General features: G+C 40.1%; 1 protein-coding gene and 1 long non-coding RNA gene across 4 annotated transcripts in view; one reads left to right on the top strand and one right to left on the bottom strand.

Moving 5' to 3' along the window:
- Positions 1-2,650, bottom strand: part of LOC105468887 (RAB38, member RAS oncogene family) — a 71,563-nt gene extending 68,913 nt beyond the window's left edge. The window contains exon 1 of the mRNA XM_011719372.3: positions 2,351-2,650. Within this exon, the coding sequence (XP_011717674.1) occupies positions 2,351-2,552 (202 nt within the window). The 5' untranslated portion in view covers positions 2,553-2,650. The remainder of the gene's footprint in view (positions 1-2,350) is intronic.
- The window catches only part of LOC105468888 (uncharacterized), a 248,477-nt gene that overhangs the window by 77,230 nt on the left and 154,166 nt on the right, over positions 1-17,081 (top strand). For all 3 annotated transcript variants that reach the window (XR_011610973.1, XR_979694.3, XR_979692.3), the window contains one exon: positions 7,747-7,889. This is a non-coding gene — a long non-coding RNA (uncharacterized lncRNA). The remainder of the gene's footprint in view (positions 1-7,746; positions 7,890-17,081) is intronic.

The following is a 17,081-nucleotide window of genomic DNA, read 5'->3' on the forward strand; positions in this document are numbered from 1 at the left end:
CCAACCATTTCCCACAGTGGCCTAGCTTCCACCCAATTCACTGTGCCTGCTGTCCAATCTCTAATTCAGCTAACAGGGCCTTTGGGCTTGAGGCTGCTGAAGACAGATTACCACTGAGCATTAGAGCTCTGGGAAAAACAAGCTCCTCTACTGAGATGTTGAACATAACAACACCACAGTATCTGTAGAAAGAAATTTCCAAGACTCCAGATTTCTTATTTATACAGACTTCTGTGACTATAGCCTCCACTGTAACTTCAGTCTACAAACATGGCTAACGAAGTGCTTTCGAGCTTGGGAGTTAAATTGCTCCTGACAGTATTGTAAAATAGCAAAACTGAAAATGGTGATAACCTGGGGACAAAATATATATGTAATATTGGGATCACAATTTTTTAGTAATTAATTAGCACTTGTATATCATATCCTTCTTGCCTAGCATTTATACAGGCTCAAAACACGCTAGCTAGTGTGATAATAATCCTTGCAGATCTCCTAGAGAACAGGCATGATCACCTTCAACTAGCACTGTTGGTGGCTCACCTGTCATTTATTGGGAGAAAGCATTCTCCCTATTTACAAGTAAGGAAACTAAAACAAGGATGTTAGAGAAGTTACCTAAGATTGCCTACTACATGCAGAGTAAAGTAAGGATCCAGATGGAGGCAGTTCCACTTTGGAATTTGAGCTATTAATCACTATACCCTTCCATCTCCTCTGTTTATGTGAGGAGACTAAAATCTACATAGAACTTGTCTGCTGTCATGCTGTTACCTGGATGGTACATAAAAGTCCAAATTACAGCTACATCCCTGTTTAAACAGTAAGCCATTTCTAAATCTGAATCCTGAGGACTTTCATGAAGCCAGAAGGGTTTTCAGACATTATGACACGCAGCAAGAAAGTACACAGAATTTTTTTAGATGAAAAGCCCCATCCAACAGTGGCTGATAACATCTTCTGTTCTCTGATAACCCCCTTGCTACTAGAGCAGCTGAAGATGACTCCAAATGCATGAATCTGTTCATCTGTTCACATGCTAAAAGAATAAGTCCTGGCAGTTTATGATTAAAGAGGCATGAAAGTCCCCAGATCACAAATGCCCTTTCAAAAATGTTCCACATTTGTTCTGGCTTCAAGCCATGATAAAGTGTTTCCAATCAAATGCATCAGCTAAAATGAACCCATTTTCTGAAACAGCAGTGGCTAGTTTGGGTCCAGCACTTATAAAGAAAGGTTCCTGGTGTCACAGACCATGAAGTAAGACTGTTTGAAGTTGTTTCCAGGGAGAATCCCAGAAGACCTTAAAACTTCTGAGCAGGAAGATCCCTGACCCTTGCCCAACTCCTTTCCACTTAACAATGATGCAACTGAGCTGAAGAGACTTATCCAAAGCCACTGAGCAGGTTAGTAGCAGGGCTAAAATCTGTAATGAGGAGTTGGTCATGCCCAGGTTGCAAACAGCCTTGTCCAAGGCATACTTGAAGTAGATACTTTGCACCCTCACCTTTGACTAGGCCTAACTTCTGGTACAAACCTGTGGAGTCAAAATCTGATTTTCAATATTGTAAAAAACAAAAACAAACAAAAAAACTCTCATTTTCCAGATCTCTCAATGAAAACTTTAGGGCCAAATCAAGAAATCATAAGGCTATCATAGGCCCTTACATAAAAATGGTCTTAAAATATATACACAATCTCCTTTTCATAGAAGACTGAGAGCCAGAGAGAGAGAAATATAGAAAGAGAGGGAGAAAGAATACTTTGCCCCTGACATACACACACAAAAGTACTTGGCTTCCTGAAAGAAAAAAAAAAAAATCTCAAACTCCTTTGTCTTAAGGGCAGAGAGAAAGGTGACAAAATTTGAAATAAAGTGAGCGACGGAAGACAGGAATGGGCAAACTCCAGCTAGCCTGGAACTATCCCGGTTTCCGCTGTGACCCAGCCTAGGGGCTTCCCCTCGGTCGGCCCCTGCACGGAAGGCCGTGCCTGACACTGGGCTGCGTCATTGGCAGAACTACCCACGCCCAGAAAACGAGCTGGAGTGGAGAGCAGAATGCAATTGCAGCCAATCTTCCTCAGGTTCCCTGGGGAGGCCTGCTCTGGGCAGAGAGATCCCAGGGGACTGTGCGGGAAGGAGCTAAAGCAATAGCCCAAAAGCTCCAGGGAATGCACTTGAAGTTTCAAACATTTTTCTTTTCTTTGAAACTAAGTTTCCAGCCCACCAGGAAAAACTGTCTCGCGACCTAGGGATTTTAATCTCACGCTTGGCCGCAAGCCGCTGCCTCAAGACTGGAAACTGGCCGCGAGGCGCTCTAGCCCCCTGACCCCCTCCCCCGGCGCTCACCGGCGATATCCCAGAGCTGCAGGCGCACCACAGTCTCCGGGTCCCAGTGGAGCACCTTGAGCGCGAAGTCCACGCCGATTGTGGCCCGGTAGTGCGAGGAGAAGTTCTGGTGCACGTAGCGCTTGATGATGCTGGTCTTCCCCACGCCCAGGTCGCCAATCACCAGCAATTTGTACAGGTGCTCCTTGTGCGGCGCCTGCATCCTGGCGGCCGGCCGGCCGTGCAGTGCCAGACCAGGGAAGCGCAGCCAGGGCTCTGCGCAGGAGAGAGACTTGGGGAGCGCAAGTGTAGGTGCAAAGGAGAGGCGTGGGCGGCGGGGCGGGGGCCGGGGGGCGGAACTCCTCCCCTAGGGGTTAATCCTCCTTCCTACTCCGCGATCTTGGAGAGGGGAGGAGACAGGAGTTAGTCCCGGGACTGGCAGCTGAAAGGATTTCGCGTGTGGTTGCGTGTTGCAGTGCTTATTTATCCGGCGCTTTAGAGTTTCCGAAGAGCTGTTTTCGCCTGTGACCCTGGCCACAAACTTATGAGGTGTGGATCTTATTTTCCACGTTTTGCTTGCGAGAAAACTGATTGTGAAAAAGTACTCTGCGGGAGATGGCCAGTGAAAGGCTCCGCTGAACACAGGTCTGAAGTCACAGGGCCCCGAACCACCCCACACTGTAGAGAGAAAGTACAGTGTTAGGAAGCCGGAGACTGGCTGGACTTGGTTCCTGCGTGTCCCGGTTTTTAAGTTGAGGGACCATAAGTAAGTCATTTGAGCTCCCGCAGCCTGTTCTTTCTCAATGAATGCCAATGCTGACCTCTCAGCAGCTTGGAGGTGTGAACACTGAGCACTTTCACACCCATTCAACTGGCAATCAGTTAACAAGGAGTACAGCTGGGCCGAAAATGCCAAGGGCACTCGTGACTTTTAGCCTCTTCTCATATCCTAAAAAGTCTGAGCTGCACAGAAAGAGTTTTAACAATTGGTCAGATTATTACAAATAATAATAATGGCAAACATTTATTGAGCACTCACTATATGCCAGAGGGTTTATAAATTATGTCTTTTAATCTTCCCAGCTGTCTTAGTAATAGATACTATTTTTCTTCCTATTTTACAAATGAGGAAACTAAGGACTAGACGTTTTAAGTAATGGACCCAGAGTCAAATAGTAAGGAAAAAAGCCAAATCAAGCACAGGTCTTGAGGTTCCTAACGTTTGTTGTTGTTGTTGTTGTTTGTTTTCATTCATTTGACCAATATACATTGAGTACTACCATTCACCATGCACAGGTCTGTGTACTTGGCATGATACAGAAATCCTAACGCAGACAATGACTACTGGCCTCAAAAAAATTTACCTTCTTGTGGGTGGAGACAGACAAGACAAAATAAGTACAATTTGTCATATATTAATTGGTAATAAAATAAGGCAGGAAAGGGGATGTGAAGAGATTATATGGGGTTTGCCTTTTAGATAGGGTGGCCAGGGAAGGTTTCAGTAAGAAGGAGACAATTTAGTAAAGACATAAAGAAAATGAGAAATTGGGCATTGAGGTCTAGGGGGTGAGCAGTTTATACCAAAATGAGCTATTTTGTACCTGAATGTGCTGTGAATGGAGCGCTGCTCACATTCTGTTGTTTCATCTTCTCAATTGCTTTATGAAGTGGGTTATTTTCTTCGATTTATAAATAAAGAAACCAAGATTAAGAGCACCTTTCTCAAGGGCACACATAACTAGTATGTGTTAGAACTGGGACTTAGAGTCCTGTGTGAAAGGGAGAAAGGAGGTTTGGCAAGGCCATTGTCTTTCTGCCTTCCTCCTCTGGCCTGACACACCCTAAACTTTAGCCTCCACATGCCCCAAACAAGCAGAGGGATGCCCTAGATGTGTAACTGGGACAAGTCACATAACCTCTCTCAGCCTTGGTTTCTACATCAACAAAAGGGGAACGATAATACCTGTGGCCGGGCACGGTGGTTCATGCCTGTAATCCAAGCACTTTGAGAGGCGAGGCGGGTGAATCATTTGAGGTCAGGAGTTCAAGACCAGCCTGGACAACATGGTGAAACTTGTCTCTACTAAAAATACAAAAATTAGCCGGGCGTGGTGGCGGGTGCCTGTAATCCCAGCTACTTGGGAGACTGAGACAGGAGAATAACTTGAACCCAGGATGGAGAGGTTACAGTGAGCCAAGATCGCACCATTGCTCTCCAGCCTGGGTGACCTGAGCAAGACTCTGTCTCAAAATAAATAAATAAATTAAATAAATAAATAGAAATAAAGTTGTTGAGAAAATGCTGGGTCCACAGTAGGTGGTAAATAAATGGTAGCTATTAATATGAAATGAGGGACACGCTTTAAATACTGTCCGCAGGCACTGTCCTGTGCAGTTTTATCTTTCCTCAGAGAGTAACTCAGAAGCTTTGCTTGGAATGGACACTAAGTGGCAGTGTGTAGAATTGCACTCATTTGTGTTTTATTGAAGTCCTTAGCTGGGTAGGCCTCATTCACTGGTTTCCACCCACGCAGGGACACACCAAGAAGATTATATCTAATAAGTGAGACAGATATTCTACCTGCTTAAAGAATTAGCCAACCATGTCACCTCACTTCCCAGGGAGGAGAGCACAAGATGCTGAAGCCATTCTAAATGCCTGCAAAATTAGGAAGGATGACAAAATGAGACCTTTGCCAGCTCTAAAATCCTGGGTCTGTAAATCTGAGAGACAGACTTTGTCTGCCCAACGAGCTCCTAGGGTAGAAACGAGGTAGGAGTTTGAGACATCTTGTGGGTCAGCCCTCAGAATTATACCCAGCCCAACTTTCTCACCAGCCCCAGACTGTTTTCCCAAGCCTGGTCCAGGCAGAGTCATCCTCACTGTTGTCTGTTCTCCTCTTTTGAGCAAGAGCATATTGGAACATCAGACATTTTGATTTATGAGGTAGGACAGGCAGGGCAAAGTTTGGAATTTCTGGGTCCTGAAGCTGATAACATTGGAGGAAGGAGCTTTTTAAGCAAAAGAATGCAAAATCAAAAATATCTAATTAGGTCTAGGGCCTTGAAAGGGATCCTGAAGCTTCAGTTTTATTGCCTCTCTGGGGGTAGGAGATTCCTCTCTCAGGGACAGCAGCCAACCATGGTGAGCAAGCTCCTTTGCCAGGCAGGAAGTATGTGCAGTTTGTTTCCAGCAGTACTCATTTAGGTCTCATGATCATTCTTCACAGTGGGAAGAAATTACTCTCGGTTTGTATTTTTAAGACTTTTAGATTAAAGTAGCTTGGTAAGCACCCCGGCCTAGCAGTTCAGTAAAATCTTTGTAAAAGTTGCCTAGGTCTCTGAACCTGAAAGTCCCCTGGTTTAAATGAGGGAGTTAGGTTGCAAGATCTCTGGAAAGTCCTGTGGACTCTAAAATATCAGAATCCTGGGTGTTCTAGACATCGTCTGGTAAGACTTACACCCTAGCTGATTCTAGTCACCCTACAAGAGCACCACTGCCCAAGAGGTGATGTTTTCTCTCCTCTTTTTAGGTTTGGAAGAAAGGCCATCTCAAAGCAAACATGATGCCATAGTTCTCTTCTGGTTTCATGGTGCTATCCTTTCCTCTGCTGAAGTACATTTTCCCACAAGACAAAGGCAATCCAAGAACATTTTTTGTGGGGGGCAAACCTTCCTCTACTCCCCTTCCTTGCTTTGGACTTATTTTCTACTCTCGGAACTAGGCTGCAGACAGGGAGTCAGGTAGTCAGGGACAAACTATACACTGGATCAAGCCAGACAGTGAATAGATGGAAAGGATATTATCAAGCAGCTAGACTATTCTTGCCTCTTCTTTCAATCAACCCTGTCCCCTGCAATTATAATGCTTCTCGAGAACCTACCTTCCCCAACCTGAACATATACCTGTCAAGATGGTTTAGGATTATCAGGAAGATCTCAGCTTTTTCTGACACAAAAGAGCCAGTGCTTCCTCCCTCTGGAGAGAACAGCTGTGCCATTCGTCCCCCTCCTAGCAGCCACACTGCACCATGGAAACCTGTTCTCCACAGTAATTCTCAAAACATCTCTGGTGATGTTTTGACAAGCTTACTACCCTCAAATTGCTAAACCATAGCACATCTTCTCACCAAGGTTGGGAAGGCCAATGACTCAAGTTTGTAAAAGGTGTGTGAGACCACGAGGTGCTCAGAATTCAAGCCAAGAATGATATCCCAGAAGGCACAGCATTAGATTTCTCTGAATCTCCATTCCCTTTCTGTCCAATGTGGGTACCTATTCTTATGAAATGGAAAAACTAATTACAATGATTGCAAATTGCTTTGCAAATGTAAACTTGAAGGGGCAAACCCTCATGTTTTCCTCCTAGAGATACTGTATTTGGTGAGCCCCTGTGAAGTTACATTATTTGCTTTTGCCATTAAGAGAGCCATGGGGAGTTATTCATTAGCTTATGTGAGCTTTTAATTATTGCCCTGAAGAAATATGTAAATGACTGCAAGATGGGGTCCCAAGGGCTCTCTTACAGAAAAGGTAATCTAATTTTTCTTAGATTAATACAAGAAATATGTCTTAAAACAGATGAATTTTACTCTGCAAAAGGCCTGGAAGAAATGACCATATATTTTATCATTCAAACTATGACTCTTGAGAGTGAAAGGGGGCACTATGAATAATTATACCAGACAACAGGAACAAGCCAGGGCTTTCCTAAAGAATATTCATTCCCTGGTGTGAACCCAGGAGGCGGAACTTGCAGTTAGCCGAGATCGCACCACTGCACTCCAACCTGGGCGACAGAGTGAGACTCCGTCTCAAAAAATAAATAAATAAATAATAATAATAAAAAGAATATTCATTCCTAAAGAAGAGGGGGAAGTTGGGGCTTTCAAATGAGATCTATAGCTGTAGGGGCTTTGGAAAATTCTCCTAAACCACAATTTTAATAAATAGGTCTGCCAAGTTAAAGTTGCAGCTTATTTTTTTCTTGTCTTCAAAAAGTTATCTCTTTACCCACTAGGCTTGTCTGAAACCTGTGCTAACTTGCAATTGGAGTCATCTAGTATTCATCCAGGATTGCAGCGGGTGTCTAGAAGTAGGAAGCAACTTTTGGGTTATTTGGAGAGAGGCCAAGATAGATTCTGTATGGGATGTGCTTGAAATAAATACTCTCCAGTCTATGAGAAATTTGTGTCTAGATTTTTTTCCAGAAAGAAAGACTACAATAGGATATTTATGGGTTATCGTGAGAAACTGATTGCAAGTGCATTTTTTAACCTACTAATAGTATGAATCAAGAAAACCAGATATGACCTAAACCATTTTCAACAGTGTATTTATCATCAACTAAAATTATGTGCCTTAGCTGTGCCAGGCAGGCATGGCTGAATTGGGGCTTATTTTTCTACTAACAGTACCTAACATGGATGAGTGGAAATAAGCTGTGGAATGGCCAAGAGGCAAGCATCTGAGAACATGGAGCAAAATGATTCTGTATGTGCCAGAATTTCAACTTCCTCATTCTGGGAATCTACAACGAGCTAAGCCCTTTATCTTGGTAAGTTTATTTGATCTTCACAATCACTCGGTAACAAGTATCTTCACTTTATAATGAGGGAAATAGGGCTCAAATCATTTAAATAATCTTTCCAAAGTCACAGATATGGAGTGACAGCATGAGAATTGTAACACCTAATTCCTAAATCTGTGCTTTTTCTACTATACCACACTCCTTTAGTATGTGATAAATTTCAGGTCCAGGCTTCTATTATAGCTTTGTTTCTGCTATGCTACTAAATATTCAGGCTATGAAGAAAAGAGGTTGATTCTATTTCCATTTGATAAAGTCCTAACTATGCAGGGAAACAGCCAATAAAGGAAGAAAAGAAAAATCTATGATGCAAAGATAAAAGGATATATTGCATAATCTCTCACCAACTCAGGTAAAAAGTCAACACAAGTAAAAGTGCCATGCTGTGCATTTGTGGGAAGAGGTCTGACCCGGGGCACATAGAGAGCATATACCAAGGAGTCTACTCCTGTTGCTTTCAGAGAAGGCGATAGGATAGCACTGAGGCTCTCCAGTGAATGAACCCCTAGTCCATAATGCGTGAGGACACAGGGACTGGTAAGGTCTAGCTCAGAAAGTTAAAGCAAGAAAATTACTGACAGACCATCACAGCATAAACAAAGAAATATTTTTGTACAAAGCATTGTTAACAGACTTTTTTGAGGATCAGGGTCAGAAGAAAGGTCTCACGTTTATCTCAAAGAGTGTATAAGATATAAGCCCCTACCATCAAAATGCTTCCATTCTGGTTAAAGCAGCAGCATGTATACACATGGCCTTCTGCCTTCCACTCTAACCTTCTCAGACTCCTTCACAACTTCCCTTCTTCTCTGCCCATCCACTAAAGTTTGCTATTCTTCATCCTTGGGACTCTGACTTTCCCTGCTTGAGCTCATCCACTCCTGTGACAATAGAGCAAATGGGGTTAGGAGCTCTGGAATCAGGTGAACTTACCTGATTTCACATTCAAGTTCTACCACTACCCAGCCGTAAGAACTTTGTAAAGTACTTTAACTTCTGCAAACCCATCCCTTCAGGTATAAAATGAGGGTAATAATTTTAACCTCATATTTTTTTGAGAAGACCAAATAAAATTATGTGAAGTGCTTAGCATAGTGCTTGGCCCAGGATATGCACTGAAAAGAACATGCTGTTAAACTATCAGATGTCTGCTGATGATTTCTATATCTGTATTTAAAACACAACCTTACTCCTCATTCCATACCCTTGTTCCAACTGCCTGTTGAGCATTTCTACCAGGGTTTCTGGCAGACAGTTTAAATGCAACATGTGCAAAACTGAACTCATTATCTACCCTAACAGACTTGTTCCCTTTCCTGTATTCCTGGCTTTTGGTCAGTGGTTCCTCCCTCACCAAAGTCTACCAAGCTCAAAAACTCAGTCACTCTTGATCCCTCTCTCTTTGTTACCCATCTCAAACGAATTCCTGACGGCATTTCCACTACTCCACAAAATTACTATTATAACAAAAAGGTGAATATCTATGCATTATTATTGTGGAGAAAGGACCTTTAAATATTACATGAAAGGCAGAAATAATAAAAGAAAAAAAAAACCTAAATGTGTAGATATTAACAATCACCAGAAGCAAGACAAATGATACTTGCAGAATGAGAAAAATTTTGCAACATTTAAGATAGGCAAAAGGAAATACACCTTATATTAAATTGTTCTAATAACTTTTTTAGACACTAAATTAGATAAAGATATAAATAAGCAATTGACCACACAGGACAAGCAAAAAGCCAATAATATGAAAAGTACATTTTTCACTAGGATAGTAATAAAAGTATGAAAATTAAGCAATAATGTAATACAATTTTTTACTTTTTAAATTGACAAATATATTTTAGTACTAAAAATATCCAATTTTGATGAGAATGTAAAAAAGTGGATATTATCATATGATCCTGTGGTGGAACTAACATAAGAAAAAGTTGTTAAAGGGAAATGTGGTTATATATATCGAAAACCTTAAAATGCATGTGCCCTTTGTTAACAATTACATTTTTAGTAATTTATGGTAAGGAAATCATTAAAGGTGTATGTGACAATTTAGTTTTAAGCATTCCAATTGCAGTGTTGCTTATAAAAACAAAAAATCAGAACTCCCTAAATACACATGAGGTTAAATATTGTAATGGTATACATATGTGCTGGCACATTATACCGCCTTTATAAACAATGTTAAAGAAAATATTACAGTTTGAAAAATGTTCACAATTTTTTTCGTAACATTTTTAAATGGGAGGTCAACAAATCACAAAAAGTTATTGTCTCCAATTTAGCATAAAATACATAATTTCCTTTTTACACAAAGACACACATTGTTGATGGAAAAAAGGTACAGAAATTTATGTACCCACATATTAGAGTTTTGTCTCTGGATGGTGAGATTATTGCTTCTTTTTAATATATTTTCCTGCTTTTCTATGTTTATTTCATTTTTATGGAAACATTATTGATATCAAAAGAAGAAAACAAAGTTAAAATCAAATGTGTACTGAATAGGTCTTGGATGCGGATTTCCAGTCACTCCTGTTCCAGGTTTCAGCATTCAATGTGTAGAGACAATGAAGTTTCCTGTCTGACCACCAAGGGCTGGGTATCAGTGTTTTAGGTTTCAGTATTTTTCTAGTCAACCTTTCTCATTCTGATCACCCTAATCTTATCAGTGCTGAGAGGTGTGCCCTCCTAAGGGAACCAACACACTATTTCATGGGTGGCACAATCAGGCAGACACTCCAAAACCAGTTAGACAAGGTACTCATGCTGTCCTGGAGTGACTCTGCCATGGTAGCCCTGGCTTAGCTCATGAGGACAAGCTCCATGTGCCTGAAAGGGAATTGACTGTCTCACCCCAGTTTGGATTGAAATTCCCGATATCCAAACCTTGATATCATCTTCACTTCTTTCCTGCTTGTGCCCTACTTTTCCACTTTGACACCAACTTGCAAAATCTTCTCTCCAGTGTCTCTTTCATTCATGCTGTCATTTCAGTCCCTCTGAACATCTCATCAAGTAGTTGTTCCCTAAGGACATCTTCCTGGTTCAGTTTCCTCTACTTTGTCCTATCCCTCACCACCCCCAGATCAATCTTGAAAAATAAATTACTACAAGCTGGCCATGTTGGCATCTGCCTGTAGTCCCAACTACTGGGAGGCTGAAGTGGGAGGTTTGCTTTAGCTCAGGAGTTCAAGTCCAGACTGGGCAACATAGTAAGACCCTGCCTTTAAAAAGTAAAATAAAATAAAGATACTACTGCAATAGGACACTTACTCCTCTTATTGTAACCTCTGAACTTATGTGTGAGCAGAATACCTTGTTTTGTTTAACCTTTTGATGAGTTGGATTTTCTGTTTATGGAGCCAAACCAAATCTTAAATGATAAATCTTGAGTCTAAAAGAAGGCATGTCTCTGTTTAGCATGCCTGTATAATAGCAGTTTATATATATGCCATTTCACCATTCTACCTCTCCCCAGCATTCTTTTTGTAGATTTTGTTGCCCTCCTCTTTGACTCTAACCCATAAAATCAGAAGAATATACCCTACCAGCACAAGGTGCAGCCTGCTCCATGATAGTGGCATGCTCAAGAAATGGTCCATATTTGTTTATGCCAGGCTGTATTAATGTCTTGACTTGTACAGGCACTCCGTAAGCCTTTTAATGACAATGAAAAGTATGAATCATGCAAGACCATGTCTTATGTTATTGCCAACAATTTTGAGCCTGATACGCAGTAAGATACCTGGCATTTTGTTTTATTTCTTTTATTTTTATTTTTTTATAAGAGGCGTGAACATTGCTGCTGGCATCCATAGAAAGCAATGGGAAGATGAGTGCACAAAGACTGCTCGTGCGGAAGTTATCGGGCTGCATTCCCTTACTGACTCTGCCACTAATTTCAGAGTCAGCCTGATCCCTTTATTTCACACACCCTTTTAACCTCCTTTGAGTATCTTCTCTAAATTGATAGCAGCTTCTCAAAAACAACCAGGTCATATGCATGAAGGATCTTAAAGACAGGCATAAGTATCCAACAACTAGTAAGTACCCTTTAAACAGTTGTTCCTCTTTTAAGAATCTGTCCCAAATAAATAATCAGGCAGTCTTTCCAAGATTTATGCACAAGATATTTAATGTAGCATTATTTTTAGTAGCAACCTAAATATTTATTGATAGAAACTGGTTAGACAATGTCATATCCATAAAATTTAATATTTTATAACCATTAAACATCATGTTTATGAAGAATATTAATAGAATGAATATTCAAGCTATTACTTGTAAAAGAAAATATAAAATTACATATTTATGTGCATACATACCTAAATTTATCCAGATTTTATAAATATATGTACATGATTATACATATAACTAGAACAAACATTTTTCTTCTTTATACTTTCCTAAATTATCTAGGATATATATGGATTGGTTTTAAAATTAATGAAATTAATATGTAATTATCTTGAAAGTCCTTAAGGATTTATTATTTATTTTTACTTATTCTTGATATTTTGAAATTTTACAGTTAACACATCTTGGTTGAAGTTACCAAATGGTCTCTTTCATCTGGACATAGATGGCTTTCATTTATCAAAAGCATTCTTGCATTATTTCTTTGATAATTTAATCTCTCTTTTTATTTGTTCTCAATCTCTCAAAAATTTTTAAATCTAACTCTAGGACACCATTAAGACTTTTTAAACAATGTTTCATTCTTTTTGTCTCTATATTCTACTTTCTGGAAGACATGCTCAACTTGGTTTACAAAGTCTTTCATTGAAAACTTTTAATTAGCAACTTGATTTTGAAGAGATACTTAGATCTATTTATCTAGTTTTTAAAAAGTGCTAGGTTCGCAAAATATAAATATACAGCTTAATCAATTAAACTTTCTGTATCAGTTTTTGATAATAATGCCATAGCAACTTCCTAAAAAAACTATTGGAAAATGTATACCCCCAGGGCCCTGATGTATTTAGCTGTGTCCCCAGACAAATCTCACCTTAAATTCCCACATGTTGTTGGAGGGAGCTAGTCAGAGGTAATTGAATCATGGGGGCAGATCTTTCTTGTACCATTCTTGTGATAGCAAATTAGTCTCACGAGATCTGATGGTATTAAAAGGAGAGTTTCCTTACACAAGCTCTCTTGTCTTGTCTGCTGCCATGTGAGATGTGCTTTTCACCTTCCAACGTGATCGTGAGACCTCCCCCGCCATATGCAACTGTGACTCCAATAAACTTCTTTGTTTTGTAAATGGCCCAGTCTAAGGTATGTCTTTATTAGCAGTGTGAAAACAGACTAACACAGTAAATTGGTACTAGTAGAGTGGGGTGCTGCTGAAAAGATACCTGAAAATTTGGAAATGACTTTGGAACTGAGTAAGGGGCAAAGGTTGGAACAGTTTGGAGGGCTCAGAAGAAGACAGGAAAATGTGGGAAAGTTTAGAGTTTCCTAGAGACAGTTGAATGGCTTTAACCAAAAGCCTGATAGTGATATGGACAATAAGGTTCAGGCTCAGGTGGTCTCAAATGGAGATGAGGAACTTGCTGGGAACTGAAGTAAAGGTGACTCTTTTTATGTTTTAGCAAAGAGACTAGTAGCATCTTGCCCCTTCCCTAGAGATTTGTGGAACTTTGAACTTGAGAGAGATGATTTAGGATATCTGGCAAAAGAAATTTCTAAGCAGCAAAGCATTGAAGAGGTGACTTAGATGCTGTTAAAGGCATTAGGTTTTATAAGAGAAGCAGAGCATAAAAATTTGGAGAATTTGCAGCCTAACAATGTGATAGAAAAGAAAAACACATTTTCTGAGGAGAAATTCAAGCTGACTGCAGAAATTTGCATAAGTAATGAGGAGATGAATGTTAATCCCCAAGACAGTGGGGAAAATGTCTCCAGGGCATGTCAGAGGTCTTCATGGCAGCCCCCTCTATCACAGGCCCAGAGGCCTTCTCTTATCTGCCACCAGGGTGTGACGTGCCTTTCACTTTCTGCCATGATTGTGAGGCCCCCCCCAGCCATGTGGAACTGTGAGTTCAATAAAACTCTTTCTTTTATAAATGGCCCAGTCTCAGATTTGCCTGTATCAGTAGTGTAAAAACACTAATACAGGCCCCCCACCTTCACCCACCCATATGAGAAGTATTTAAATAGCACTGAAATTTTATGTTGTCTGTAGATTTGCAAGCTCTGACATATCTTAACCTCAACAATAACCAGGTATTTAGTGAAATAAATAATAGATAACCTGTGGGGAGCAGGAATTCTTAAATTGTGTTAATATTGGAAGATCCTTTCAGTGAGCTAAGCTCAACTAGGGGCAACCTTGGAGGAAAGGGAAAACTGGCTGGTTTCTACCATTTTCCCCCAAGTCACCTAATAACCACCCTATGTTTAGAACTTTAGGAAGAACTCAAAACAAAGATAGAAAATGGGGGCAAAGAGAAAAGATGCGAGGTTTAGTTGTTGCTGTTGTTTGATTGCTTTTGTTCTTATGAAAGAAAAACAAAACTCTTAGTTCTGATCTATTAGACTCATGTCTACTGGTTGAAGGTGTTTGGCAATGTTTTTATGTTGATCAGAGTTTGTTTCCCAGATCTTTGCAAAACCATACAGATGATTGGTGCCTCCTCATTCTGCCAGTTCACCTTGGAAAAGAGATACTTATAAAGACTGCTGGAATCAATCATCTTTCCCAAGTAAGGTGTATTGTTGCACAAATTGGTCTATGTTAGAGGGAATAGAGACAAGAAAAACCTGAGGACCCCGAGACATGGCTATTGGGCTGCTTGAGGTTGATAATCCCATGACAAATCCAAAAAGAGGCACCAATTCTTCCAACTTGCTTGGTACTAGAAGTCTCAGGAATATCAGGGTTGTAGGCGTCACAAACTCCAAGACCCATGGAACTAGTGTTTGCTGCTGATTTCTCCTTTTATTTTTTGAAAATAGTGTTTCACTCTGTCAGCCAGACTGGAATGCAGTGGTGTAATCATAGCTCACTGCAGCCCTGAACTCCTGGGTTCAACTGGTCCTCCCACCCCAGCCTCTTGAATAGGTGGGACTATAGTTGTGCTCCATCTTGCCCAGCAATTTTTTTTCTTTTTTGTAGAGACAGGGTCCTGCTGTATTGCCCAGGCTGGTCTTGAACTCCTGGCCTCAACTGATCATTCTGCCTTGGTCTTCCAAATAGCTGGGATTATAAGCATGAATCTCCATGCCCAGATGCTTTCTCCATTTGAGGAAAGTATACTTTGGCCAAAACTTTACTGCTTACTGTTTAAAGCTGAGTTCCTCCAAGGTAATCTAATCTGGGTATATGGTCTTCTTAAACACATTTTCAACACTCTTGGCAGTTCTGGAATAATTCCTGTGAGTCTCCAAGAAGCACATCTTTGCCTTGCTGGCATGAGAACCCTTGGGAGTGCAATAGATCAATTAGCTGGGTCACTCCTGAGTCACTCTGCAGTGTCTCAGTTTACTCTACATTATGTATTGTTTCTAAAGGTAGTACAGTTTATTTATTCTCCTCCACTTAGAAAAACTGTACAATGCTAGGAACTTTTCTGATCTATTCTGACAGCAGCTACTTTGGAGAATAACTGTCAAATAAACATGCTCCTGAAACTTCCTTATCTCCACCCACATTGGGGTCATGGCCTCTTAGATTTATGGCCCAGACTCCCAGTTCTTGGTATGCAGGTCTGGCATTCTTTCCTGTTGTTACAGACTCCTGAGGCTCAACCTGAGAGATTAGACAGCCCCTTGCCCCCCAGAGAAATGGGCCAAATGGCCAAATAAATAATAATTGAAGATGAAAGAGATTTTCACAGTTTCAACTAAGGCTAAGCAGATTATGTTTATTCTAACCCTAATCACAGTGGTAGCTTTATTGCCACTTGGGTTCACAGTGAGGTCACAAGTCACTGGATGTAAATATGGACTTGGAAGAGTAAGAGTTATTTATCAACATGCTTTGTCTGCTGCTTGTTAATTAGCTAGTGCTGCCTGGCATTTATTATACAGAAAAGTTAGCAGAACTAGGAAAAAACAAGATTTGGAACACTGGGCTGACAAACATGACTAAAAAAGCTATAATTATGGGTCTCAGCAAAGAAAATGATGGTCATATTTGCAGAAAGTAGGAAACACTTGTAGCAGATCCCTGGGACACTGTATGCTAGGAGGCAAACTTTGCATTCACGGCTTTTCAAATCTTACTGAAAAATACAAATTATTGGGTCTAGTACTAGTTCTACAACTTATTTGGAGCGTGATCTTGACCAGTCATTGGTTCTCTCTGAGCTCCAGGCTCTTTAGCCGTAAAATTAAATGAATATTATCTACCCTCCGTAGTGGTGAAAATTACATCAGATAAGTAACTGAGCAATTGTTAGGACGTTGAAGAGATCACTATAGAAAAGTTAAGTTACAATTTCTCACTGTGCCTCTTTTCCCATGCTATAAGATTTTAAAAACTCTTCAGTAAGACTCGACGCTAATATTCTAAGCCTAAACATAAGATTTACACTGTAAGACTAAAAGAACTCTATTACCCATGCTATAAAACTAAAAGATTAAAATAACTCAATCTTCTCTATGAAAGTATCAGTGAACATTATCAACTAGAAGTGATTCCCCAGCCTCTCTGAAACTCTGTAGCACATCCTGCCTTGCATCAAGCAGACCTGAGTTTGAACTGTGGCTCTGCTACTCACTACTGGTATGATCTTTGGGGAAGTTACTTAATGTTCCTCAGAGTTTTCTTGTGTGTGTACATACCTAATATGTAATTCAAATCTATACTTTTTTATTGTCAAATAGTACCATTATTGCCATTTATTTATGAAAAAACAGGTTGAGAGTCTAGGTTTCTTTTCTAAAGACATATAACCTGTGAATACTTAAGTTGAAATTTGATTTTTATGGTGCATGTATTATTTTTAATTGACAAAAATTATATTTATCATGTACAACACATTGTTTTGAAATATGTCTACACTGTGGAATGGCTAAATTGAGCTAATTAACATATGCATTACTTCACATGTTTATCATTTTCTATGATAAGAACACTTAAAAACCTGCTCTTTTAGCAATTATCAAGAATATAATACATTGTTATTCACCATAGTTACCATATTG

This window comes from Macaca nemestrina, chromosome 12 (assembly GCF_043159975.1).
Source record: "Macaca nemestrina isolate mMacNem1 chromosome 12, mMacNem.hap1, whole genome shotgun sequence".
NCBI lineage: Eukaryota > Metazoa > Chordata > Mammalia > Primates > Cercopithecidae > Macaca > Macaca nemestrina.